General features: G+C 48.1%; 1 protein-coding gene across 2 annotated transcripts in view; it reads right to left on the minus strand.

Moving 5' to 3' along the window:
- Window positions 1-2,098: 2,098 nt before the first annotated feature.
- Window positions 2,099-25,500, minus strand: part of LOC126541327 (hemocytin-like) — a 48,208-nt gene continuing 24,806 nt past the window's right edge. For both annotated transcript variants that reach the window (XM_055076553.2, XM_072286523.1), the window contains exons 12-25: window positions 24,628-24,975; window positions 22,925-23,095; window positions 21,152-21,177; window positions 19,999-20,167; window positions 19,724-19,831; window positions 15,367-15,567; window positions 10,803-10,900; window positions 10,338-10,454; window positions 9,301-9,519; window positions 8,489-8,581; window positions 5,530-5,658; window positions 5,387-5,441; window positions 3,896-4,048; window positions 2,099-2,469 (exon numbers count right to left, since the gene is read on the minus strand). In XM_055076553.2, the coding sequence (XP_054932528.1) occupies window positions 2,270-2,469; window positions 3,896-4,048; window positions 5,387-5,441; window positions 5,530-5,658; window positions 8,489-8,581; window positions 9,301-9,519; window positions 10,338-10,454; window positions 10,803-10,900; window positions 15,367-15,567; window positions 19,724-19,831; window positions 19,999-20,167; window positions 21,152-21,177; window positions 22,925-23,095; window positions 24,628-24,975 (2,087 nt within the window). In that variant the 3' untranslated portion in view covers window positions 2,099-2,269. The remainder of the gene's footprint in view (window positions 2,470-3,895; window positions 4,049-5,386; window positions 5,442-5,529; window positions 5,659-8,488; window positions 8,582-9,300; window positions 9,520-10,337; window positions 10,455-10,802; window positions 10,901-15,366; window positions 15,568-19,723; window positions 19,832-19,998; window positions 20,168-21,151; window positions 21,178-22,924; window positions 23,096-24,627; window positions 24,976-25,500) is intronic.

The raw sequence follows: 25,500 nt of genomic DNA on the forward strand, positions 1-25,500 counted from the left end.
GCCGTACATTTGTATTGAGTGAATAAACAAATGGTTTTTACAACAGTAAGAAATAAACGCGCACCATGCATCAGTCTACCACACGGAAACAAGAGCGTCGCAATATACGGTAGCTGATTCACACAGGCCATGTAGCCCACTTAACAGTCGTAAAGGGTATTATGGGTAATTCAAAATTTCAGACACACAGATGTGTTTATGTTTACGTTCGCACTCCTTGCGTAATAAGACTCCCAGAACTTCCACAATAGAAAGTAATTTACAACACACAAACGCAAAGAACACTACATGTCTCGTTTTCAACTCGGCCGTCATGCTAATGACATATAACGCGGAAAAACGTGAACATGCTGTGTGTTAGCATCGTAAACTTCATGCTAGGCAAGGAGCTAGCACACCACAATCCCGCGACAGCCGCTAATGAGACCAAGACGGAAGCACATGTCTGTGAACGCGCAAACCCTAAGCCACTCTGCTCCTCCGCCACCCCCGCTGCACGGCTGCACCACTCCTTTCAAGCACAGCACACCAAACACACGTTCAGCGCTGAACAGTGGGCGGTCGACGCAGTTGCATTTACATGACTTGCAGCGAGCAGCACATCCCTCGATGTCCGTTAAGCAAAGTCGGACACGGTGACGCCACATCGCGGTTCGCAGAACTTTGCTGCCGAGGCGCTAGGCCACTTCGATATTTCAATTGCCACCACCGCCGGGTTCTCAAGAAAGGACGGGTCACACAACGCAGATTCTGTACTGCCAGAGCTCACCGAGGCCAAATCCGCACTGCCGCACCGCCGCTACTCACGGCTTTCCGCCAAGTAACACAGAACCTACAACCAACACACAAGCAACGCACGCACGATTACATGAGCAATGTTGAACAACGCGCGGTCCAGAGAACAATCACGCCGAGGACGAACACGCCACGGCGTCGCTCGGCGCCAGCATCGCGCCTTCTCAAAAATCCCTAAATGATGCTGTCCCTAGGCACCTAGGATCAGGTCACGTGAGGGATTTTTGTACGACAAATAGACGCACGCCACGGCGGCTGGCTACCGCGGCCTTGGCTGCGCACGGCACCTACCCTAGCCGAGCGTACCGCGTGCAAAGTCATGCGGAGAAGCATACGTTCAGGTAGAGGAGCGCGGTTAGAACGCATGAAGGTAGCATGCCGGCTCCCTAAGCGCGGGGAAGCACCAAGGAGGCCCTAACTTAGTGCCCCTTAGTAAGGTACGTTCCAGAATTGACGCCAGGTCGCCTCACAGCGTGTGAGGCATCCTTAGTTAGGAAAGGAGCGTTTCAGAATCCGGGCCTAAACAAAGTTCGAAGGGCTTTACGTTTATTGCGGCAGGTCGGAAGCGAGGGGACGGCGAGAGAGCGAAAGCAGCAATCGAGTCACCCTTTTTGGAGAGGCAACGGCACGTGCGCCTGAACTTGACGCGCCGTAGCAGGCACACCATCAGAAGAAAAATAAAAACCTTCAAACCAGCGGAGATTACAGAACAACCCTTGAACCCATAACCACACGCGCGCGACGCATGATCCAGCGAACGCGGAGCCACCGCGCCACTCAGCAAAGAGAAAGTGGGGAGTGGCAGTCGCACCGTACTCTTCAATACATGGGTTAACACAGGTCGGAGCGAATATACGAACTTGTAGAAAGAGTCAATAGATGGCGTGGACAATCCAGGAGCGCCTGTTTTTGCGCTCAGGCGCGAAATTTTGAACGCACGATAGAGAACGTACCGGTACGTCAGTGACACCGTGGGAGGGAAGCGCGATGACGTACCGGTACGTCAGTGACAGCGAAAGGGTTAATGGCTTTGGCCTTGCGCCGCTAATTAACCACGAGGTCGCGGGATCGAATGCTGGCCGCGGCGGCAGCATATCGATGGGGGCGAAATGCATAAACTGTGCTGTACATTAGGTGCACGTTAAAGAACCCCAGGTGGTCAAAAATAATGCGCAGTCCCTCACCACGGCGTGCTGCATAATAAGATCGTGATCTCGGCACGTAAAACTTCATTATTTCCTTAACATCTGCTCGCGGACCGCATGCGACTCGTGAGCCATATGTTGCGCAGGCCTGCTTTACGCCATTTATAAAACTGCACTTTATTGATGTGACAAATAACGAACGATGTTTACATGATAGCTTTGCAAGCGCTGTTCTCCTGACGTTACTTTCATGGCACAGGAGCAATGAGGTGATGATGGTGGTCTGGGCACATTTCCATGCTCGGGCGCTGCCCGGTGGCGTGCCCCTATTAGAGTGGTATGGGCACCTTGATGTCGCCCGAGGGATCACGCGACTCGCCACACGAGGTGCAGCTGCACGCGGTCGGGTTCTGGTAGTCCTTCTGGATGCGGTGGGTTTTCTGGTCTTTCTCGCACGTTAGCGTCACATTTCTTGGCACGGAGTCCGTGATGGTGCAACAGCTGCACCTCGACGTGAAGTTGTTGGTCTCTGCAAAAGAAACAACGAAACAGACAGCGGGACTTGACTTCCAAGCTGTTCAGTAACGCTTCGTATGACAGAGTAATAGAACCAGCTGGCGTCATTAGGCGCGTCGTGCAAGCTCAGATCGGCCGTACGGGAGCGTGGCTGAGTCCCAGATTAGTCTGACTGACGTCAAAAGTTAATCGTGTACCGCTTAACCTTCCTGGACATAGCGTATGCCACGAAGTGTGCTCTTACCATGGTGGCTATAAATTCTCCACACTACGTATCCATGGCGCTCCTCCCTCAGTCGTTGTCTAAGTAACCTATATAAATTTTGGAACGTGAAGTTCTACTGCGTATTTCTGAACACCTCCAAGCAAAATAAAGCTATAGTAAGTGTCCCTAAAAATGAAAGAAAAAGAAAACATGCTCAAGTGACTTTTCTTTGACAACTATATAAGAGGACAGAACCTTTCGTATTATTATTATTATTATTATTATTATTATTATTATTATTATTATTATTATTATTATTATTATTATTATTATTATTATTATTCGTCTTGAAAATATACATACATTTGACAAGAAAGAGAAAGCGAGGAGCAGGCTGGCAACTGCCGCCGGAAGGGGCACAACACCTGCCTACTCTTCAGTAAGGAGGTGACAGCAACACAGAAATGGTAGATAGGCAGTAGGGGAGGAAAGAGGAAAGAAAGAGCAACAACACAAATCTAAAAGAATAAAGTATAACACACAGCACAGGTCACACTGAGTAGGGCCGGTCACAGAAGGTCCCGCTACTGCAAAATGTTAAATAGAAGAAATGGTGTCTGAGCTACAAACGTGAACCTAAGTGAGTTAATTCTAGAAAAGTAACTAACTTATGTTCACGTTTTGTAGAGCACGCCGAAATAAGAGACTGCGCTACTTCAACTAGAGTTCCCAATTAATTAATTAATTAATTAATTAATTAATTAATTAAATAATCATGATGCTGAAACCATGCAGACTTGATGGCCAAAATCGTGAGGGTGTGTTCTTTCAGGTGGGTAGGGCATTTGGAAAACTTTCTTTTCAGCAGAGGAGAGGCGAAGACCCACCACAGAAAACATTCATGCTTCCGCTCATAGGTGGTGCATAAGTTATCTGACCCTCGCAAATTGGTCAGATTGGAACACGATACTTGAATTCAACAGCTTATTCAACAGCTTATGAAGCCCTTAGTGTAGAAATCGAAGTGCTAGCAATCATACATGCAGTCATCCGGGGCACTCGCTCGTGATCAGCCGGTTAGAACGTCAGCACTTCACATGAAGTGGCTGAAGCATCATTGTGTAAGGAAGTGGAAGTTGCGGAGGAAGAGGAAGCAAAAAAGGCCGCCATGGCTTGAATGCAGTTACAGCGAAACTGCATAGACGACGGGTCAATCGCGGACGCGTCAACTTACCCGGGCTGTAAACAGTGCTCGAAGTGCATTGTCCATGACATTCAGCCAGACCTGGTATGACGTCATTGTTTGAACAGAACCCGTGGTTTGGGTCATTCAGGAAGAAGTACTGCACCGTCTGTTGTTCTTTTAGAATGCGAGGCGCACAGGGACCTGCGTCAAAAAGAGCACCTATCGTTAATGAGATATCTTATGTGCTCTATGGTAGAATGGTACTCGCGCACTAGTGCACTTTTTGAAATGCACGGGCCCGAGTGACGTCTGTAGTTCTATTCATCTTCTCGCGTGCAGGGTATGCTCTCTCTCTCTGTCTGTCTGTCTGTCTGTCTGTCTCTCTCTCTCTCTCTCTCTCTCTCTCTATATATATATATATATATATATATATATATATATATATATATATATATATATATATATATATATATATATATATATATATATATATATTTCCCTTTGTTCTTACCCATAGAGTGGGGTAGCAAACCGGATGCTCGTCTGGTTGACCTCCCTGCTTTGCCTCTCCTTGCCGTCCCTCTCTCCCCTCCCTCCCTCCCTTCCTCCCTCTTTCTCTCTCTCTATGTCCTATGATCGTGTGTCTCTGCTCTCTTTTCAGCAGACACACACACACACACACACACACACACACACGATCATTGCACACAGACGCTACTTTCTTTTTAATGTTCTACCTCTCCCCCCCCCCCATCCTTCATTGTTAGTAAACCAGATTGCTTGTTCTGGTTAACGTCCCTGGTTTTGTCTTTTCTTTCGCGTCCCTTTCTAAAGAGTCGCTAAAAGACAGAATATTGACCGCAAACCTATAAGAAATAAAAATATAAAATGATCTCTTGTGCTGCTGTGACGCATTGCACTATTGTGGCGATGATGAAGTTGTCCGCTGACTCGCGCCTTTTTTGTTTATTATGTTAAAGAAGACGTTGTGCTTACTGTCTGTAACTCTAGTTTCCCAAAAGGATCGCAAATAAAGTGACGTTATATACGGGTCTTGTCATCGGAGAAGCGTGCTGCCGCATAGAGGTGGACTAATTTACCTGCTGCTTGGCAACTGCATTAGCCCTGCCGAACCAGGCAAACAAAGATGCCAAGCGTTTGATTGAAAGATGGCGACAAAAACAAATCTTATGAAATTTGAACGAAAAGAAATCTGTACTTTTTTGAATAAGTTCGAATAAAAAAACAAATCACTGCATGGTGCCGTATTAGTTACTTCGTTTCACTCTCGCATTATTGTGCTTATGCCTGTACTGACCAACACTGCAGAGTCTCGTAAAGAGGCGGCAGCATATGTAAACAAACAAACAAACAAACAAACAAACAAACAAACTAAATAACTAACAAAAATAGAAAATAAAAAGGCTAAATTTTTTTCTCGTCTTTTGTGAGCGGGAGGAAAAACTTATGAGAGCTTGCATTTAGAGAAAAGCACCCCACTCTGCCTGCCAGAGAAAGCGAAAAGAAAGGACAGATCACCTGGTATAACTTGGCACTTCTGGCAGCATCCGGTCTCGTCGCGCACGATGCTGTTCTGCAAAGTCACAAGCCGATATTTTCAATGGTTCACGCTAACAACTCGTTCAGCGTGTGCGGAAAATTATGCTGTGAAGTGCGCTTACTCTTGGACAATTGGATGGCAGTGGTGGGCACGGCCTGAGCATGTACTTCATTTCCACGGCACCACGGTCATTGCGCACGCATTTTACTTCGAAGCATGGCCTGACATTGGACACCCACGTCTCGCCGACCTGGATGACGCAGATGGGGCACGGTATCAAACTAGGCGCAAGCAGTGGTAATGCGCAGGAAACGGTCAACTGTGTAATTTAACGGAAAGTGGGCACCTACCTCAAGGGTAGTACAAGCTACAAAAGAAATACACACGGCTTCCCCTGAAACAAAGCAATGCTGGTGGAAATAAACTCGTCATATATAGTCCAAGGAGCGAACCCAGCACCACCACCTCCCTGGGGCGTTGGTCCTGCCGTATGGGTCAACCATGGATTCGGCAGTTGGCAGCGCATGAGCGAGTTAAGAACTCGAAGCAATTTTCGCGGAAGATGTGTGTATTTTCCTCCCATCTCCGTGACGTGGTTATACGGATGGCAACTATCTCTTCCATGAGATACCAGGCGTTCCGGGTTGCATGTACTGTACGCGCGGGAGCATCTTCATTATGATATATAAAAAGATTGTTATCGCTTTCGCTCGGTACATTCATTTCATACCACCCATTCCTCTGTTCAATAGATGCGAATGGAGGCAAACATCTACTATCACAACGAGCATGCTTCCACATCACCGTTCGGGGCATCGGAGTCACGAACGTTCACGGTAGCGAGTGCTTTATTATCACTGCGCCCTTCCCTCAGTGTACAAACTTCCCTATCTGTACTGAGATAATTGTTTTCTTTTCACAGGCTGCCATTTTCTTAAGTCTCATAGCCGCCATACTGACACGCACAGTTCTGTTTGGCAAAGGTTGCTCGCTTTTGCTTGTGACCGATTAGAAAAAAAGTCACCAGCAAAGTTTGAACACGTAGAAGCAGTATACGGTGTGCGAATTCAGTTCTGTAACGGCTATATCTGGCCAATGTTGTGATCGGGCGTTTGCCCCGCGAAACGCGTCGCTCAAGGAGAACGCAGCAATGGTAAACGAGCCAACGCCCTCGTCAGAGACAGTTCCAATTGCGGTGATTCATGGCAACCAGTTGCACACCGTCAAACGGGCTTGAGCAATTTGCAACGGGACATTCCTTCAAACGATCTCGTCGTGCCTTTCTCTCCCGTCGGTGACCTGACTTCTTTTGTCTTTCCTCTTCCATATCGGGGCAACTAAGAAAAGAGCGGACCGGATGTAGACGCCCTTTTGGAGTGCACCGGGCCCAAACGGCCACGTCCGTGTCGAAAACGAGGCCATTGTGTGTTTTCATATTTCCCTGTTTGTGCACAGTGACGTGGGTGTGTTTTGCACCAAGCTCTCCTCGGAGGACAGAGGCTGCAAACGTTCGATTTGGCCGAGGCTTATGTCACCCATCTCCTGAGAATGCACTGGGGGAAGGTGACGTAACCAGGACAACGGAGGAGTTAAAAGGCGAGACGGACGCATGCTCGTGTGCAAAATGTAAATATATACTTGTGTTTTAAAACGACCTGAGTGTCAGGCCAAGGCCGATGACCCTTACTCCACCATGGCGCCTGAACTTGCCACATCTTCGGACACCCGGTCGCAACACCGGCATCTGCCCTTTTTCGCAAAACAATAAAGATCTCAGCACGTGCGGCTGGCGTCAAATTCCGCGATAGCTACACGCTGACATCGTAATTTTGAATAAAGAACCAGTACACACGAATTCCTTCTGCCGGTCGGCTGATATGCGAGTATTCAATTCAGCATACATAGTGATTGATCTACTCCGAAAAAAAAAAAAAAAAACCAGCTAAACTTGTGATAGTGCGAGGGCCTACTCCAGTGCGATGTTGCTCTGCCCCCAGAACGCTCTAGGGAGGCACATTACACTTGCTCCGTCCTGGGACCAACTATATATATATATATATATATATATATATATATATATATATATATATATATATATATATATATATATATATATATATATATATATATACCACAAAAAATAAACATGACGTACATGAGGAAATAACGTGTTTTCACGTACGTCATGTTTCTTTTTGGCTATACCAACGGAGCCAGTGTGGTTGTTTCGCGTATATATACATATATATATACAAGGGGGTTAACCGAGGGGCCCGATTTTTATTAGTCATATCATAAGAAACCTTCGCATCGCACGCGAAATGGGAAGGTTGTGGGATCGTTTTCCACCTGCGGCAAGTTGTTTTTTCATCCACTTTCATTTCCATAAATATGTCGTTTCTTTATTTCATTTATTAAGTACAATTAATTTCCCCTATGTTGTCCTTGGTGTTGGCTTCTTATGATATGACTATATATATATATATATATATATATATATATATATATATATATATATTCGAAGAGCGCGACTGGCCACTCGAGGCACTTTGCGTGCATTTGCGGGCTTCTTTCACTCTCGGAGAAACACTCTTATGTAGCACGTATTGAGCAACAGAAGGCTGTATCGGGAGTTTTTCATGTTGCTCCACAATTTTCTCATTGCCACTTTTCATGTAATTATATTAATTAGGACAAATTATGTAATTAGGCGGACTGCAAAAAATAATCTGAGTATCCCCAAGCGACGGCAAACAACATTACTGTGGTTCTGTCCAGCTACGTGGCATTTGCATGTTTCTAAATCTTGGTGCATGATGTTTGAGACACCCTGTATACATAAACGCACAGATCCGTATAATACACACGTCGCAAAAGTATTAACCGTTCCCTGCAGGATTATTGTAGGATTATTCTACCAAAGCGAGCATGTTTCGCATTACGTAGATGTCAACTGGAGTTTAGTCTGCATAAATTTTTTAACTGTTGTGCACGTAAAGAGGCGGAGGTCCCACTTGAGAAGTAAACACACGTTGCTCTCACTTACGGCACGTTTCGAAGGCCTGGTTACTAGTCCTCACCTGGTACAGTTTTCCGCCTTCATCACAGTACTCGCGTACACAGTGTCCACAACAATCTCCGGAGCCTGGAGCAGGTTCTACGAACTTTTCACTCTGAAAAAGAAGAGAACAAAAAAAAAAGAGAAAGAAGTATTGTGATCTCCAAATGCTTCACTCCAAGTGTTTGGGCACGTAGCGCAACATGTGCGGCTGCCGTTCGAATAAGCGGCTGGGAAGTACAATGATGAGCTGATGTTGCAAATTTTGTGCTTAGACTTCTCTGAAATTTGTCGATCTTCGTTAAATATGCCAAATATTTTGAGAGCCTAAATAAGAATCTGCTATACCAACAATCAGTGCGATTTAACTCTTTAAAATACAACAAATTTTATTCGAATCAGTTAAGCAAGTGCAGCCAGTTGAGACGTTGGTAACACGCATCTACACTCGTTTGAACGAATAGTACATACGTTATTCGCTCGAACTGTACGGGAAAGAGGAAACTTAACAGATACAGTTTCCTGTTAAATAGCGGAGTTAAGTGCACAAATAGCACAGTTTACTGCTGCATATTGCAATGTTGCATTTATTCTATTCAGTGTAGTTGTGGTGCTTTGTACGATTTAAGCTCTTTCTGAACAACCCGATGCTGTCCATCGCATAGTTATCTTTCTCAAATGCGCGCATTAACACGGGGTCTCGCACTCAAATTTATGTTCATGAGACCTCCTCCTGCATTCGTGTCTGCCTTGAATTTTTTTTCAGGTTTGCGATAATTAAAAGTGAACCGAATAGAGAATAGCCGCGAGCAGAACGCCCGTAAATTTACGCACCGAGTGGCAGGTGTTGTTGCAGATCTGCGTGAGCACCACCTTGACGGCCTCGCCGGTGGTGGGCGACCTTTCGCAGCGGTACGAACGGCACTTGCCGTCGGCGGGCTCCTCCCAGGAGTCGCCGATGGCTCGCGTCTGGCCGGTGCCACGGCATGCGGTGCGCCGCTCCTCCGGGCAGCACACGCCAAAGTTGCGCGAAGACGCCGAGTACTCGTAGTCCTGTGTGAGAACGGGGCATGTCGCCGCCGATTAAAAAAATTAATTACGGGGTTTTAAGTGCCAAAACCGCTTTCTGATTACGAGGCACGCCGTAGTGGAGGACTCCGGAAATTTCGACCACCTGGGGTTTCTTTAACGTGCACCTCAATCTAAGTACACGGGTGTTTTCGCATTTCGCCCCCATCGGAATGCGGCCGACGTGGCTGGGATTCGATCCCGCGACCTCGTGCTCAGCAGCCCAACACCATTGCCACTGAGCAACCACGGCGGGTTGCCGCCGATTACGAGTGCTTGTAAATGTTACGGTCGGCACACATAGAACGGCTCCACTGTTCTTTTTAACTAGGCTAATCCATAACCTGCGATACTTTTGTCTGGACGCCTTTCATTTGCTTCGCGCAGTGCAGAAAAAAAAAAAAAGCTTATTAATCTCCCTGCCTTTCGTCTCTCTCTCGGTTGCGAACTTCAGCTGCCTCAATATATTTTCGCAATGTCGCAACGACGACTTTTCAATGACATAAACGCAAGGGCTTTAAAGAGGTCGTCCCTTCCCCTTGCAGCTATAGTAATGTAAAGCTTCTTCCCAAACAAAAATAAAATCGTAAGATACTTTAGAATAGCGTACACCTTCGTCGGCAGCTTAAACCCGCTGTCTTAACTACATCGAAATTACATCGAAAATCACTACACCGACGCTATCGACCTTCATTTTTCTAAAGTCGCCTGTAACCTGCAAGTATATAACGTGTGCTCGGAGCCCTAGAATGAAATTCTGTAGCTTTTATTAATACGACGGTTGAAACAAGGACTACGCTGACCTCGCTGTCTTTCTGATGGCTAGGGCACACTTCGACTCTGCAGCTGTACTGGTACTGATGGAAGTGTTGAGTGCAGGTGCAGTTGGTGCACAGTCCGTCCGTCCAGCTTGAGTCCACCTGCGCATTGGAAACCATGAAGAAAAGTTCACTAACACTTGTGATTTCATAAGCAGGCAGGACCAGCATTGTGCTTGCCACCGATCTGGTGAGAAACACTAAGTGTTTGTCGCCAGCGTATACATTGACCCGTCATGCCGGTTCGACGAACTGTTGCAGATGTAGCACACAGTTACTGTTGTTAAACTACATGTGTGATATGCAGCACCATCGCAAGCCGACATGACGGGCGCATGAATTTGCGCATTCGCAAAAAAAAAAAAAAGAAAAGGAAAGTAACTGCAAGCGTGAAGCACACTAATAAATTTGCCAAACGCCAGGCAGCCGCCAGCAAGGACGAGTACTCACAGGATACATCTTTTGATAGCGCTGCTCAGGATGTAGCTGGATCTGCATGCCGTTGACAACCTTGTAGCGGTGTATGTAAGCGCATTTATTCTTGGGCACTGCAAAGAATAAAGGATAATGTGGAAATCGTGAGGCTTGTTATGCAGCCTGAGTTGCTATGGTGGGTTCGAAAAATGACAACACGTGCTTTTCCTTTATATTGTTACGTTGCAGAAGTCACATATAAACATGCATTTACAATATTTACGAGAGAGACAACGATGCATAAACAAGATGGCTGTCGAGACCGATTCCACCTCTACACGTCAAATCATGTTCTTCTGACTGGCGCAACTGTTGGTTGCACTGTAACGTAACCCCCGCAAAGTAAGGCTCCAGCCGGGACACATGCACGACGTCCGTGGGGACACGCGAGTCCAGCGGAGCGATCTCGTAGTTGACATCGCCAAACTGACGCAATATCGTGCAGGGCCCTATGTAGCGCGGCAGTAGCTATTCAGACAAGCCGACGTGGCGACATGGTATCTATAGGAGGACAACGGAGCTAGACAACGGAGCCAGGAGAAAATCGAACGTCCCAATGTTGGCTGTCGTGCCGGATCTTCTGCGCGGCCTGAGACTCAGTGATCCAGGAGCCGGCAATCTGGGGTGCCGTGCGAGTGCGGGCGAACACGTATTGAGCGTATTCAGTGGGAGTATTTGTCGAGGAAGGAAGGAGCGTGTCAAAGGGCAAAGCATGCAGGGTGGCGACTGAACAGAAGGAAAAAGGGTGAAAAGCCAACGGCTTCGTGACGGGCCGAATTATAGGCGAATGTCACGAAGGGTAACGTGCTGTCCCGATCAGTGTGGTCGTACGGAAACGTACATAGCATTTCTGTCAACGTGCGATTGAGCCGCTCCGTGAGTCCGTTTGTCAGCGGGTGGTTGGCGGTGGAAAGCTTGTTCTCGGCCTTAGGTCTTCAACTACTCGGAACAAGAAGGTGCGGCCGCGATTGGTGAGGAGCTGCCGGGTGCGCCGTGATGGAGGATGACGTCATGTAAAAGGAAATCATATAGGAGGTTCGACCGGGGTAGTTGGAGAAGTATGGGAGAGGCCTTTGCCCTGCAGTGGGCATAACCAGGCTGATGATGATGATGATGATGATGATGATGATGATGATGAAATCTGTCATCTTAGTTCCTTAGTTGCACAGCTTGTGCTCAAATCTCGCCTGTTCGCGTACCGGGTCGCGTAATCAGTCGCGACAATGACTCACTTATTACCCGATTTCGACGTCGAAAAAGGTTCTGAGGGCACATCAATGGGGTGAAGGCGTCCAGCGGGCAGCACAGCAGGTTTTTTGCAGCGCTGGCAGAGCGCACAGGCTGCAATGTAGCAGTGCACAGAGCGGTACAGGCCCGGCCAGTACAAGAGGCGCTGTACGCGGTCGTAAGTGCGCGAAACACCGAGGTGGCCTGCAGTAGGGGCATCATGCAACTGCTCAAAAACTGAGGTCTGGAGATGGCGTGGTACAATGAGGGAAAATTCTGGTTTTTCAGGGCGTAATCTGCGACGGTAGAGAAAGTCGTCGCGGAGCACGAACATGTGCAGCGTGGGCTCCGAATGTCCAGAATTGAGACGATCGATGAGAACGCGTAGGCAGTCATCACACCATTGTTCAGTGGGGATGTCGTGCAGATCAGAAATGGCCGGAACGCAAGAGTTGGTGTCATGCGCATCATATTCAGGGTGGTCGACAGGATGACGGGAGAGGCAGCCGGCGTCCTTGTGCAAACGGCCTGACTTGTATAAAACAGCAAATTAATATTCTTGGAGCCGTAGCGCCCATCTACCGAATCGTGCAGTGGGGTCTTTAAAGTGAGGAGAGCCAGCACAGGGCGTGGTGACCGGTAACCACGGAAAGCGTGCGACCGTACTGGTAGGGGCGGAATTTGGCGACTGCCCAAACTAACGCCAGGGACTCCAGTTCGGTAATTGAAAAATTCCTCTCGGAGGGTGAGAGGAGGTGGCTGGCGTATGCAGTTACGCGCTCTCCCTTACTCTGCCATTGAATAAATACAGCCCCAGTTCCATGGCCACTGGCATCCGTTGTTACGTTCGAGCTGCGGGGGCTGGCGATCTTCGGGGAGGCGATCGTCGAAGCCCGCCCGGCCTGCCGCGGCGACTCGCTTCCAACCGACATCCAACCGAACGGCGCCGGGATGTCTAGACGCAGTCGGCGGACCAAGTATTGTTAGTGGATTCACCGTCACCGTCACGGTTTGTTTGGAGCGGGGGGACTCCTGGAAGAAGGTGTTTTGCGGCGCCGTCTCACGGGCCTTAGAAGTCTTCAGTCAATGAACAGACGCGGCGGCCACTGTCTGCGGGGTCAACTCTGGGATCAAGAGGCGCCTGCTCAGGGCAAGACCCGTGTCTGCGAAATCCCTCTCACATCGGTGTGGTCAGTGAAACCTGTGCGGAAGTGAGTGTGTAAACGCTCCCCCTCAAAGGCGGGTCGGCTGCGATGACTTTGGACGCTCCGAATCGGTCGAAGGTTGAACGGCCGCTTTCCCTCACCTAGTGATCTAGGGAGGTCAGTGTATTTAAGCAGCCGTTGTCGGCTGTTCTGTGTGCATTCTCTTTTAGTCATGCTAGACTGATGAACTGTAACGTTCTCATGTAGATACTGTAAATAAATCCCATATTCCTCGTTCTCGATGAGAAAAAGTATCTCCCTTCAACAACGTCCTGAGCCTGGATGAGTTGGACGACAGCATGGGCCAGCTACCATCTATTTCATGCCCGACCCCAATCCTTACACCGTGTGAAGTTCAGCGGTGGCAGATGGATCATAATTAGCCAGCAATGGGGGAGCCGTGATCAACCGTACGAGGGCAAAGACGGCTTTGGTTTGAGCAAGGCCCCATGTGAAAGCAACGTCCTTCTTAAGTCAGTGAGTGGGCGAGGGGCTTCGGCGAAATTCTTGATAAAACGACGGAAATACGAGCATAACCCGACAAAGCTTCTTATGTCTGCGGCGGAAGACGGAACAGGAAAGTTCTGGACAGCGCGAATCTTGTCAGGCTCGGGCTGAACGCCAGCGGCACTGACGAGATGGCCAGGAGCGGTAATTTGCCGACGTACAAAGTGGCACTTGGATGAGTTCAATCGCACGCCTGCGCGTCGCAAAACAGAAAGAATAGCCGATAGACGCGTTAGATGACTCGTGAAAGTTGGTGGAAAGACTATGACATCGTCGAAATAACACAGACATGTGGACCATTTATAGCCGAGAAGTATAAGGAGCTCATCATTCTTCGGAAGGTTGCCGAAGCATTACAAAGACCGAACGGCGCAACCTTGAAAGTAACAATATCTTACCATAGCATAGCATAGCTTACCAACAACATTGAAACTTAAGAATATCTTGACATGAAAACTGTTTACAGCGCAAACACATGCAACCACAAAGTATAAGGGACAGGACACAAGCGCTGTAATGAAGTTTAAAACTGTAATACAGTTTTAATGAAGTACCTTTCTTGTTCAGTGGGCCCTTCCTTCTGTGTTCTTCCCAAAAAAAAAACAGCGCTTGTGTCCTGTCCCTTATACTTTGTGGTTGCATGTGTTTGCGCTGTAAACAGTTTTCATGTCAAGTATGCACCAACTCGCCCAGAAAGAAGTTTTAATGAAGAATATCTCACCGCACTATACCATTTTAAATGACATTCTTTAGAGTCTAGTCACATTTACAGCAAAATATGTGCTGCCCGCCGCTACGTACGAGTGGGCTTTTAAAGTTGCGCCACTAAAGGAAAGACGAATGAAACAAGAATTGAACGAGCGGGAAGTTAGCTGTCAATAAGTGAATTAATTCAGTGTCGTTCTCAAGATCAGCCCGTGTGCGGACTACAAAACACCGACTTCGAAAATCATGACTGACATATCCAGCAGAGGTGTAAATATCTGACAAGATCTGCCGCAAATCAGCGCGTAGTCAAACGCTGTCTTTTTCGACAGCAGTAACTTATGCGGAAGTGTTAACGCTCCCGACATTTTCAGCACTTCTAACTTGTCTATCCTTCTTTACTTCAGATCAGAAATTGCCACGGTTATGTTTTTCACAGTAACGATGAAGAATAATACAGTGGTTATCGGATACTGTATTAGCAGACACCCCCCCACACACACACAAATGAAAAACGTTCAAATTTCACCCAATGTGCAAATTAGTGATGTCATAGCTAGTGCATTGCTATGAGCAGTGCATGTTTTTACCGTTTTACCTAGTACCAGCTGAAGAAAACGTTAGTTGCGGCGCGCACGCGCTACAGAGATAATGATTGTGGAGCGTGAGCAAGCAACCTGCTCAAGAGAACCACGAATTCCTCCTCCTCCTCCTCCTCCTCCTCCTCCTCTTATTCAACGTTTCACAGTAAACTGCTTTATTCGCTTAAGTTATGATAGTTGGCGGTACGTTACTACGGGAAGGACCTACGACAAGACCGTACAGCCTCTACGGCTACGCCGTGAACGCAGCTCAAAGCTGACAGAATGAGCGTTTCAGAGAGAACATCGACGTACTGCACTTGTAGACTGTACAGCACTCTCCTGGCGCGTTCTCCAGCTCAGTCTCAGGCGGACAGGTGGGTATTTCGGGGCACTTGTTTAGGTTGCACCGCACGGACACCTTGTTGCAGCAACCCTTTTGTTCCACAAACGCCTCCAGTCCAGGGTCGAGGGTGACGGGCCAATGCAGTGGCGGACACATCTTCGGGTCGCACTCTGCGAGGGGGATAAGAAAAAGGACGGGAACATTCACATAATGGTTTTCCTTTTATTGCGATAGCTTATATGGACACTCCAGCCGTCGGCGTAACCGTCGCCATGATGTTTTGTATAGAGTGTAAGGGCGGTAACACCGTCGCCGCTCGTCTTATGTTGTATGCGCGAGTAAAAGCCCGCGAGTGAAGTGGACGATCGCAGCTCATTGTGGCGCGCGCGAAGAAAAAGAGCGGAGAGCAAACGCGCCGTTTCCTGCCACGCGAAAACCGTTGGGGGATGGGAGGGAGGGAGGGGGTCGTTGTGCTTCGGCAGCAACTGCGCATTCCGCGCCCGGGTGCAAAGCCAAATGGCGATTGCGGCTCAATTTTGCGTGCCACATACGAAGGAAAGCAGGGAGGCAGCGCAGGAGGGAGGGAGGGAGGGGGGGGGGGGGGGGGGGGGCTTCCAGTCCGTCAACAAGTGCGTACTTTGCACGGCGGCACGCGGTCGCCCGCGCCGTATATTGAAAGGGATCTGCAGACGGCTCATAGCGGTCGCGCGCTGTGTTCTCGCCGCCCTTGCGTTGAAGCGATGGGCCGCATGAAGATCATTTCGCCCGCTGCTGCTTCCGCGCTTGCTCACACCAGCGTTTTGACAGCGAGCGTACACGCTCGTCGAGTGTGATGTGTTCATGTTTGCTTGTGCGCGCTGACACCATGCTTGTTATTCAGTTCGTAAGTTTCCAAGTTTATACGGCCGATAAAACTACTATCCTTAGTTCGTGTAGCTGTCCACTAATTTTCTGTCGCAGTTGATGCTTCGCGTTTCACGAGAAACTGCGACTTTTTGTTTACACTGGCTTCCAAGTTGTGAATCAATAGGAAAACTTTATTATATCGAAACAAAAGGTGAGTGTTGGAAGTGTGGCTATACAGCAAGGGTGGTAGAAATGCTATTACGCGGTGCATAAATATGAAAATTTGCCTGATATAGCGTACATGTGGGGATACATGTGTAGCTTCAGTCAAGCTGTGTGCATTAAATCCTATAACAGCAACGTCGGTGCGTACTATTGTCTTTACTTTCATCCTATGCAACGTGCTGCAGATCCGATTGAGCAGTGTGTGGCGGTGCGTTGTTTTCGATTCCTCGTTTTTCCTGATAAACGCCCATTAACCTCTCACCTCTCCGTAGACGAGACCTTCTAACCCACCGCACGTGAGTCACGCATGCGTCGTCGTTGCCGTGACAACACGACGGTGGTGACGACGTGAACGAGCCTTGAGTGCCCTTATAACTGCCATTGCAAAAATAAATCCACGATAATTTGCATTAAGCTCGCAGTAGCAAGCGCCTCGTGGAGTCTTTAGTATGGAAGAAGAAGTCGCAGTAGAGTACATAAGCAGTGGCGTACTAACATACAGACACACATACGGTGAATCTTTCCATTTTGGCAAAGTGATAGAAAAAGAAACAGGGACCTAAGCAATAGATTAACGTGTTACCCGTACAGCTGATTTGCGGCAAATCGGTAGGGCTAAAATTGTTTTTATGCAGCTCAAAGGGCGTGTTTAGTAATATGAGCAATTGAGTTTTACAACCAAAATATGCACGCGTTTATGAGAGGCACCGCATGCAACGGATAAATTCACATTAATTTAAACCATGCGGCGTTCTTAAAGAGTGCACGTGCGTTATCGCATTCAGCTCTCGTAAAAACGAGTCGGCTGATAACAGAAATCGAGCCCGCGACCTCGTCTTCAGCGGGAAGGCTGGTTTAAGAAGATTGGTTCGCCCTTTGTTGATCTTCTGTGACACGCAACAACTCGTTTATGCGTTAGGTGTCTAGGTTGACGCGCTTCATGCTTAGTCCAACGTCTTCTAAGTAAAACTAATGAACAGATCACACTCTGATGCTAGGACACTGTCATAATAGATGCGATGCTCCTTATTCATAGAGGGCACGTTCCTCTACCGCACACCCCAGTAAGTGACTGCCACATGGGTGTATGTCATTGGTCATAACCTGCTTATGGATTTTGGCCTAGATTCAATGCTGTACAAGGTAGATAGAGGCTAGAGGCCAATATATTTACAAAAAACCTTTACATTGGCGCCATTGCTACTCTGGGAAGTAAACTTCACCTATCTAAGTATTATTATGCAGTGAAGCACACTTTCTGAAAACGCGAGTGTTGACAAAAGTTTAAAATTTGAAAAGCGATCTTCGTGCGTAAGATATTCATTCACATAATGAAGAAAAGAGCCATGTATTCATCGCTGCCACAACGATGGCGTGATGAGGAGAGCCGGCAGCGGGATGAGAATAACGCTTTCATGCTGCTCTCGCTTCGCCGCATCTCCGAAACTTGAGAACACGCGACCACCAACACTGGGCGCACGGGAACACAGCGCGCACGAAGTCACCAGCCATCTCGGCTCGCCCTTAGCTGTGGCACCCGCTGCGGGTTAGCTCCAGGATGCAGTGCGTGGGCCGCGTATGCGCTCAGCCGCGCGTAAAGCCATGCGAAGACACGCCGCGGCTAGGCTACAGCATGGGCGATCTCCTCGCCTCGAGCGCGCTTGATCACGTGACCTTTAACATTGGACACGCGGAAAGATTACGGGCATCAAGACACTGCCGTAAACCCTCCACCCCTCTCGGCTCACCCGTGCGCGCTTTCTCCTGCACTCGCAGCTTACAGCGCGCGGGGTGCGGTGGGATATTATCGCAAACGGATTTTATACGGAACATCACAGTGATGCCGATGGCGAAAATTCGCCTGTAGCGTCCATATGATTGCTGTCGCACTAAAGCACGTTTTTGCTATGCAATACATATTGAGTGGTAGTTTGTAAATTATTATCTTTGTGAAAGATGAAATAGAAGAAAAACGTAGCAGATTCAACGAGTTGAAATCTATGTACAGCGAAGCTTTGTGTGAGTGCACAGAGAGTCGAAACACGAGCGCGCACACACGCACGCGCACACACACCCGCACACACACAAACACACAAACACACACGCACACACACACACACACGCACGCACGCACACACACACACATATATTATACCAAATTAAGCGCAGTTGCTGACTACTAGCGAGTACTACGGATGCCTTGAACGCATCATGGTTTCAGAGGCAGCATGCGCATACGTACGTTGCGCAATTCGAATCCATTCTATCCGCACGAAGCGTTTACTTCCGTGAGGCCGCGGATGCACGAAGACGAGCTTTCTGGTTCTTTCTCTTTTCTTTCCCCCGCATGGCAGGCGTCACCGCTGCTGCTGATGCGTGGAGTTATTAAAGTTATTGAACTTTTTTTTCACTAGTTATTAACTAGTTATTAAAGTGAATTTTCCACTGCCGACGTTTCTTCTGTTTTGCCAAAGTAAAAGTTTTTTTTTTTCTTCAAATTCACAATTTGTCGCGAGTATGTATTTGTTTATACAGGGTATCTGCCACTTTTCAAATGTCCCGCTTGTTATCCCGCTGAATTGTCGTTGCGTGATGTGCCCCACCCATTATGTAACTAACACCCCTGATAAAGGGGCCTTTAAGGAAATACACTGACCCGACCTGACCTGACCTCCGCCATCTGGTGGTGATGCAAGAAGCCCAGCGGCGTGCGCGGTGCGCGTGCTCCACCGTGACCGGTCGTCCTATTCGGCAAGGGAACGGCCAGGCCGCAGGCACAGGCGCAAAACCCGGCGAGGTTCGCAAAGCTTCGCTTTTAAAAGCGCTCATTAGAAAACTATGGCCGACACCCTCAAGCACACCGGCGACCACGACACGGACATGTCAGAACTGCTGCGTAAAAACCACGTGTGCGGGGCTGCAGCACACGATGCGGCAGGAATAAAGAATAGTTTGACGGTCGTCCTCCGCGCTCTAAGAGTATACGCGTGGAGTAGATGTGCTGTAACTTTACTTGCTTATACCACGACATTCGAAACTTAGAGCGTGCAGCTTCAGCGCTTTTGGCGCGCGTCTTGTGCAACGTTAACACGGCATAACGAGTGAGCAAAGAAGACAACATAAAGATGGAGAGACACAGCATGAGAGAGGAAGCACAAATGTGAAAAAATATGCAGACGAACGCATGCGAGGCCCAGCGACGACCCGAAAGTCAAAACGGGCCTCGATCACGTACAACATAGCTCGACAACTAACCGCAGACATGGGTTGGGCATCCGGAGCTGTCTGTCTTTATCTTGGTTATGGCGCCTGGTGGACATATGACCGGTTCGGGTGCCTTGCAGGTGGATATCAAGTTGGCATCTGCAGCAAGGAAGGAAAATAATACAAGCCACTTGAGTATAGCCAAGAGGCGTACGCGAATAAAAAAAGAAAAGAAAAGGCAAGGCGGCTTGACGAAGTGAACATTGCGAAACTTCGTGCTGGCCATTTAAAAAGAGTGGTGTAAACTACCAAGAGGGCAGTGTTACCGCAAAGGTAGGCCTCGCAGCACGTCCCGTTCTGTTTCGGCAGCTGCTGCAGCTTCTCGTCGTCTCTGCAGATTGGCGGGGGCGGGCAGATGATGCTGGTGCAACGAATCTTCCGGTTCTCGCCGCAACCACACGTCTCGCAGGGGCTCACTTGCCACGAGTCACCGACCTTGGTTGAATCATTTAAAGCAGTTACGACGAATAATTGTACAGGATCAATAGCACGCGCGTGTACTGTACGCAGTTTCTTGCGAAGCTCTGCGAGACCTCTCTACACACCTAATATGATTCACGCGAAATTAAGAGCGCCATCTCGGGCGATAACATCAAATTGTCGAGAACGGAGAGTCAAGGAAGAAAATGTTTAGCTGAACGCGATTCGCATCTACCGCGAGGAAATAGACCAGAATGCATTGATAATGCTTTGACAGAATGTCACAGTATCAATCCAGCAATAAACGTGGAAGTAGTGAACTTACAAGAAGCCTTAATTTAGAAGAACAGCAAGATAAATGTCATTTAGTATGAGGTGGATACAGCTGAAAGATTGGTGCCGCAAAAGAAGGGAAAACGTGCAATGAAGCGAAATGTCTATTTTGAGAAGTGTATAGGAGGCGTTTAAATATTTATACAGGAACCAAAAAAGGTTGAAAGAATGAGTTTGGTGGCATGCGCTGCCACCCAGTTTCAAAGGGTATCATCATCATCGTCCTAAGAGGCAACGCTACACCGCACGGGCAGAGGCCACCGTTTCTGGCATATTTCCTTCTTTGATGTTTCCTCGCTCTTGGCTCATGGTGCTCTGCCTGTGCTTCGAGCCTGCGGAGAAGCCGCGGCTTGCGGAATCTTGCGTATCTCACATCCAGGGTCGAAAGTTAAGCGACAGTCAACGAGCACTAAAGGCTAACAAAAAAATAGTCGAAGGTAACGAATGATATTTAATGATGTTCTAAATACGACATAATTAAACAAAAAGAAATAAAAAAGGAATTATAAACAAATTATGCTGGCACATGTACCAATAAGCTAAGCTGGTACACGCGCTGAATATATTGACGGTGTTATAGGATGAAACCGATTGAATCTTGAATTGAAATTATCCGCGTGACAGGAAAGGAATAATGCACGGTGAATAATAAGCTTGCTGACTTACCAGGTGTCCCTGATCGTCACAGGCCTCTGAAAGCAGTAAAGTCAAAATCAGAGCCCGTTCCTTTTTTTTTTCTTTCTTTCTTTTTCATTTTTTTAAAAGGAAGGAAAGCTCAATTGTAGCGAGAAACAGTGAAATAACTGAATTAATGCGTTCGCTTGGGCACGACTGTAAGTTAAGATTCGGCGCGGTCAAGGGCAAGTACGCGCTATTGCGGCTTACACACAAGCTGTGCAAACTTTTAAAATCGTTTTGTTCTCAGTTGCAGGACACGGCTATTACACGAATCTGTATGATAGTTAGACTGTCATTGTGCCCGTAGCGATTCAAAGACCCGCATATGACAATCTTCATGCTTCTCAGTATTCAGAGATTTCAAGTGCCCAAGAATACCACATACACACTAGTTCGTAGACCAGCGGTACCCTTGGCCAAGAGCACAGTGGTCTTTATGCATTGAAAAAATATCGTGCGTTTTCTTACAACGTTATTGCAACTCATGACTTCCTTACATTTGTACCTTTTTCACGTGACAAAGAAAAAGCCGGTTACGTGCCACAGTTATTACCTATACGACAGCTAGCGCGCTGGTGTGGTATACAGCTTGCGCACGGTCTGCATCTCCGCATATTGTGTTACGCGTAAACCGACTATTCGTTTTATCGTACGATAGCACTTGCGATGACATCATGGTTGGCCACCGTATAGATTGCTTTCCAGCCCACCTTGTTTTCCACTCTGCATGTCTTTCACCCCCTGGTGTTCCCAAGAAAGAAACGGCTTTATAACGGCGGCCCTAAATAAATATTGCCGTGCGCTGGCCACGATAACAGTGCACGGCAAAACGAACAGACAGACAGAGGGGGAAAAAAAGCAAGGACAAATGCTTGTCCCGTCTTTTTCTCTTTCTGTGTCTTCATTTTGCCGTGCGTTGGATTTTGCAAGTTGCTACCGTGGGTAAGTTTAAACTCGCCCGATTCGCCATCGTCGTACGTTGCAGAAGAAAATTGTATTGCAGGTAAATCTCTGTATCTGCAATCCCGTAGTGAAGCAGGAAGGCACTACTAAGCCTTGCCCACATTCCGTTTATGCTCCTCTGCAAGCGGCTGGCGCTTTTTTGCCACTTACGTGCGACAGGCGTGACAACTGTTGATAGCAACGTTCCCAGCATGTATTGTGCGTGGACCATCAATCACGCAAGTCGTGTCGTGGTAGACCAAGCACGTCGTTCGCCGATAAAGACGGAGATTATCATAAAGTGGTGCTAACTGTATCCGAGGACAGGCACTCGAGGACTGTTTGTACCGCTTGTGGCGATCGTGCATCTTTTCGGACCCCGAATCGTGGTTCTGACATCGCGAGAGCAAGCCGTTGTCACTGCAAACGTCTTCTCTACACCCTCAGTATCTTATCTTGTCCTACAACGATAACCGTCATCAATCGTGAGTGCACTTTTTCTCTTGAAAGTAAAGTTTAGGACAAGAAGTCAATACTATGTAGTAGAGGAGTCACCGGCGCTCCTTTTTTTAGGGTGTATACTAATGAAGCCGTATTCTACATTGTAAACAAATTTACATCCTTAAGGGTACATACGGATGTAATTGTGTCTACAATTCACACCCTTATACTCTTGCGGGTCTGAGTTAAAAATTGATCTACACCCTTAAGCACCCGTAAGGGTGTAAATAAGCTTACAGTGTACGGTAAAACTGCAATATAGCGATGTCTGCCCCCTTATATATATAGTGCCCCTTTTGCCCCGTTCCAGTTCCTCACCGCAGTGCTTAGCGTCGACGCATTCGCCGTTCTTGAGGACAAAGCCGCGTTTGCAGAAGCACGAGTACGTCGGCATCACGGGACACGCGCTTTCCGGCTCCTTGTAGTTGGCGCACGTCTTGGGGCAGCCGGTGTCGCAGCGCAGCTCCATGTTCTTCGGGCAGCTGAAATCTGGACGCACGGAGGAAACAGGAGAGAGAGAGCGATGACGCAAGTAAAACGTGTGTTGATCGCAGATAAATGAAGGAGAATGTTTCCAGTGAACCGAAGGCATATAGAAGCATGCTTTTACATTCTGCGGGTTACGTGGCGCCCGCTACAGGCAAACAGCAGAAAGCGCACAATCTAAACATTTTGCGTCTTTGAGTGCCATGGCTAACACAGTCACCCTCGAGGCTATAAAGAAGCAACTGTATTCGACAGCTGGCTCAAATTACACTTGCGATGAGTGAAGGCGTAGTTGAAAACTGCGTATCGCTGCGCACCAAAATAGTTGACACGAGTGTTTGGTAACAATAGTAGTTAAAGTTTATTTCATGGAGATCTTGTGTGGTCCGCCGCAGATATAATCATGTTTATTTGCCACAAGAAAGGTCAACAAGAAACAAAACATTATCTGCGCCCATCAACGACTCGACTTCCGCGTTAGTGTGGCAGCCGTAGTATAAACCAAGCCCGCGTTATGCGCTGATAGGAACGTTAAAATGTTAAGCGTGTAAGCTTCTAAGTAGCGTTTTAAATTACATTAGTTTGTTACAATTGAATGCAGCGTTACGTAACGTAACTAAACTTATTTATTTGCTCATCTATAGACGCGCAGACGGCTTTCCTGCAGCATGGATGCGAAAACACTCATTTGTCAACTCCGAGGTACGCGCCCATGACAGTGTTATCAAACGCGACAGCCGCATTGAGCATTAAAGTTTCGAGAAGCTTTCAACCACCAGAGTCACTGCTGTCATGCGTAAAATATGTTCCAGTTTTCTGACAGTTCTCACACTTCATTGCGTATTAGTGCAGGTGTTTCTTTGTCTCGTGCGCTCACGCGGTTTGTCAGGCATTACGCGTGCAGTGCACCACCGTGCTAGTATACATGGCGGTCACTTGTAAAATCCCGCGATGAGGCTTATAGCGCGCGAAAAGACAAGAACACGGAAAGACGCGGTACACACAGGCGCTGTAACAGTTCTTTCTGTGTCCTCGTTTTGTTCGTGCGCAATAAGCCTCATCATGTCGTACCAACACGCCCAAAACGCTGCGTTACTGTAAAGTGCCAGCTTCGAGTACCGACGACAGCTTCTGCAAATCCCGCAAGCAACTCACTGCCTCATTTTTTTCCTATACATTTTTACAATGGCACCTTCGGCCAACTGTGCCAAGAGGCCCTTTCTTCAACTAACGGTTCGCGAAACTTCCATCGACAGAGATAGAACGAAACCTACGCTTGTGTTAATGGGTGCGAATGAAGCACATTCTACACTTTAAAAAAAGATCACGCCATGCCTTCCTCGCAGCGATTAGATCTCGAGTTACCCAACAATCGTGGTCAGCGTAGCAGGTTGCAGATAGGGACAAACGAGGAAGGAACTGAATAAAATACGCGCTACTACGTTTACTGCTTTTATAGGTCCCAAGCAACCACAAATAGAAACACTGAGCAATCGCGACCCCGGGGGTGACGCGCTGCGCGTCTGTGAACGCACCGCATCCGGAGTCCTGCAGCCACCGGTGCACGGACACCTCTGCCGTGGCGCAGCAGTGCTCGGCGTACTGCAGCTTCGAGCGACACACCGAGGCGCTCAGGTTGCGCGAGTAGCTGGCGTCACTGAGGCAGGCCCGCTGGTACGCCTCGGGCTCCACGTACAGCTCGCACGCGTTCTCCTGGAAGCGGCACACCTCCGGAGGCACCAGCCGCTGGCTCGACGCGCGTAGCACCGTGCAGATCTCCGGGCTGCCCTCGACCAGCCAGCTGAAGGCGAAGTCACGCACCTCACTCACTTGGTAGCCGCTGCGGTGCTGCAGGTCGTTGCTCTCGTCCAAGTCACAGTCGCCTGCGAGCGCGGAAGCGCGATGTGGGCAGGTAAGCGCTCACGTGCGTAGGCTGTGGTCGCCCAACAGTATTCACGCGATTCAAAACTGACAATTAGTCAGCCACTCACTCTTGATCCTGAGGTGAACGAAAAAAATGTTTTGTCAGGTTTTTTTTTTTTCTTTTGAGCGCTCGAGGCTGCGTTATAGCGTGCGTATTGTTCTGCGGTGCCAGCAGGGGATTCGACGTCCATGAGGTAGTTCCGCAATGACTGCGGCACGGATGAGTCCGAGCAAGACATATTTGCACTGGGCATGTAGTCAAATGAATGACTGTACGAGACACCTTCATGGCGAGACGGGTTACAAGCTATCTCTATTAAGTTCAGTGAACGAACAAAACGTGATGAGTCTGCTGATAGAAACAACGTACCCGTGCAGCTCGACCTCGACGTAACTCGAGCAGATTTGATGCTAAGTTTTAGCAGAATGTAAAAAGGTTCCCAACTGGCTGTTAATATCAGCTTCCGAAAAAGTCTAACGAGAGT

This window comes from Dermacentor andersoni, chromosome 2, assembly GCF_023375885.2.
Source record: "Dermacentor andersoni chromosome 2, qqDerAnde1_hic_scaffold, whole genome shotgun sequence".
Classification (NCBI taxonomy): domain Eukaryota; kingdom Metazoa; phylum Arthropoda; class Arachnida; order Ixodida; family Ixodidae; genus Dermacentor; species Dermacentor andersoni.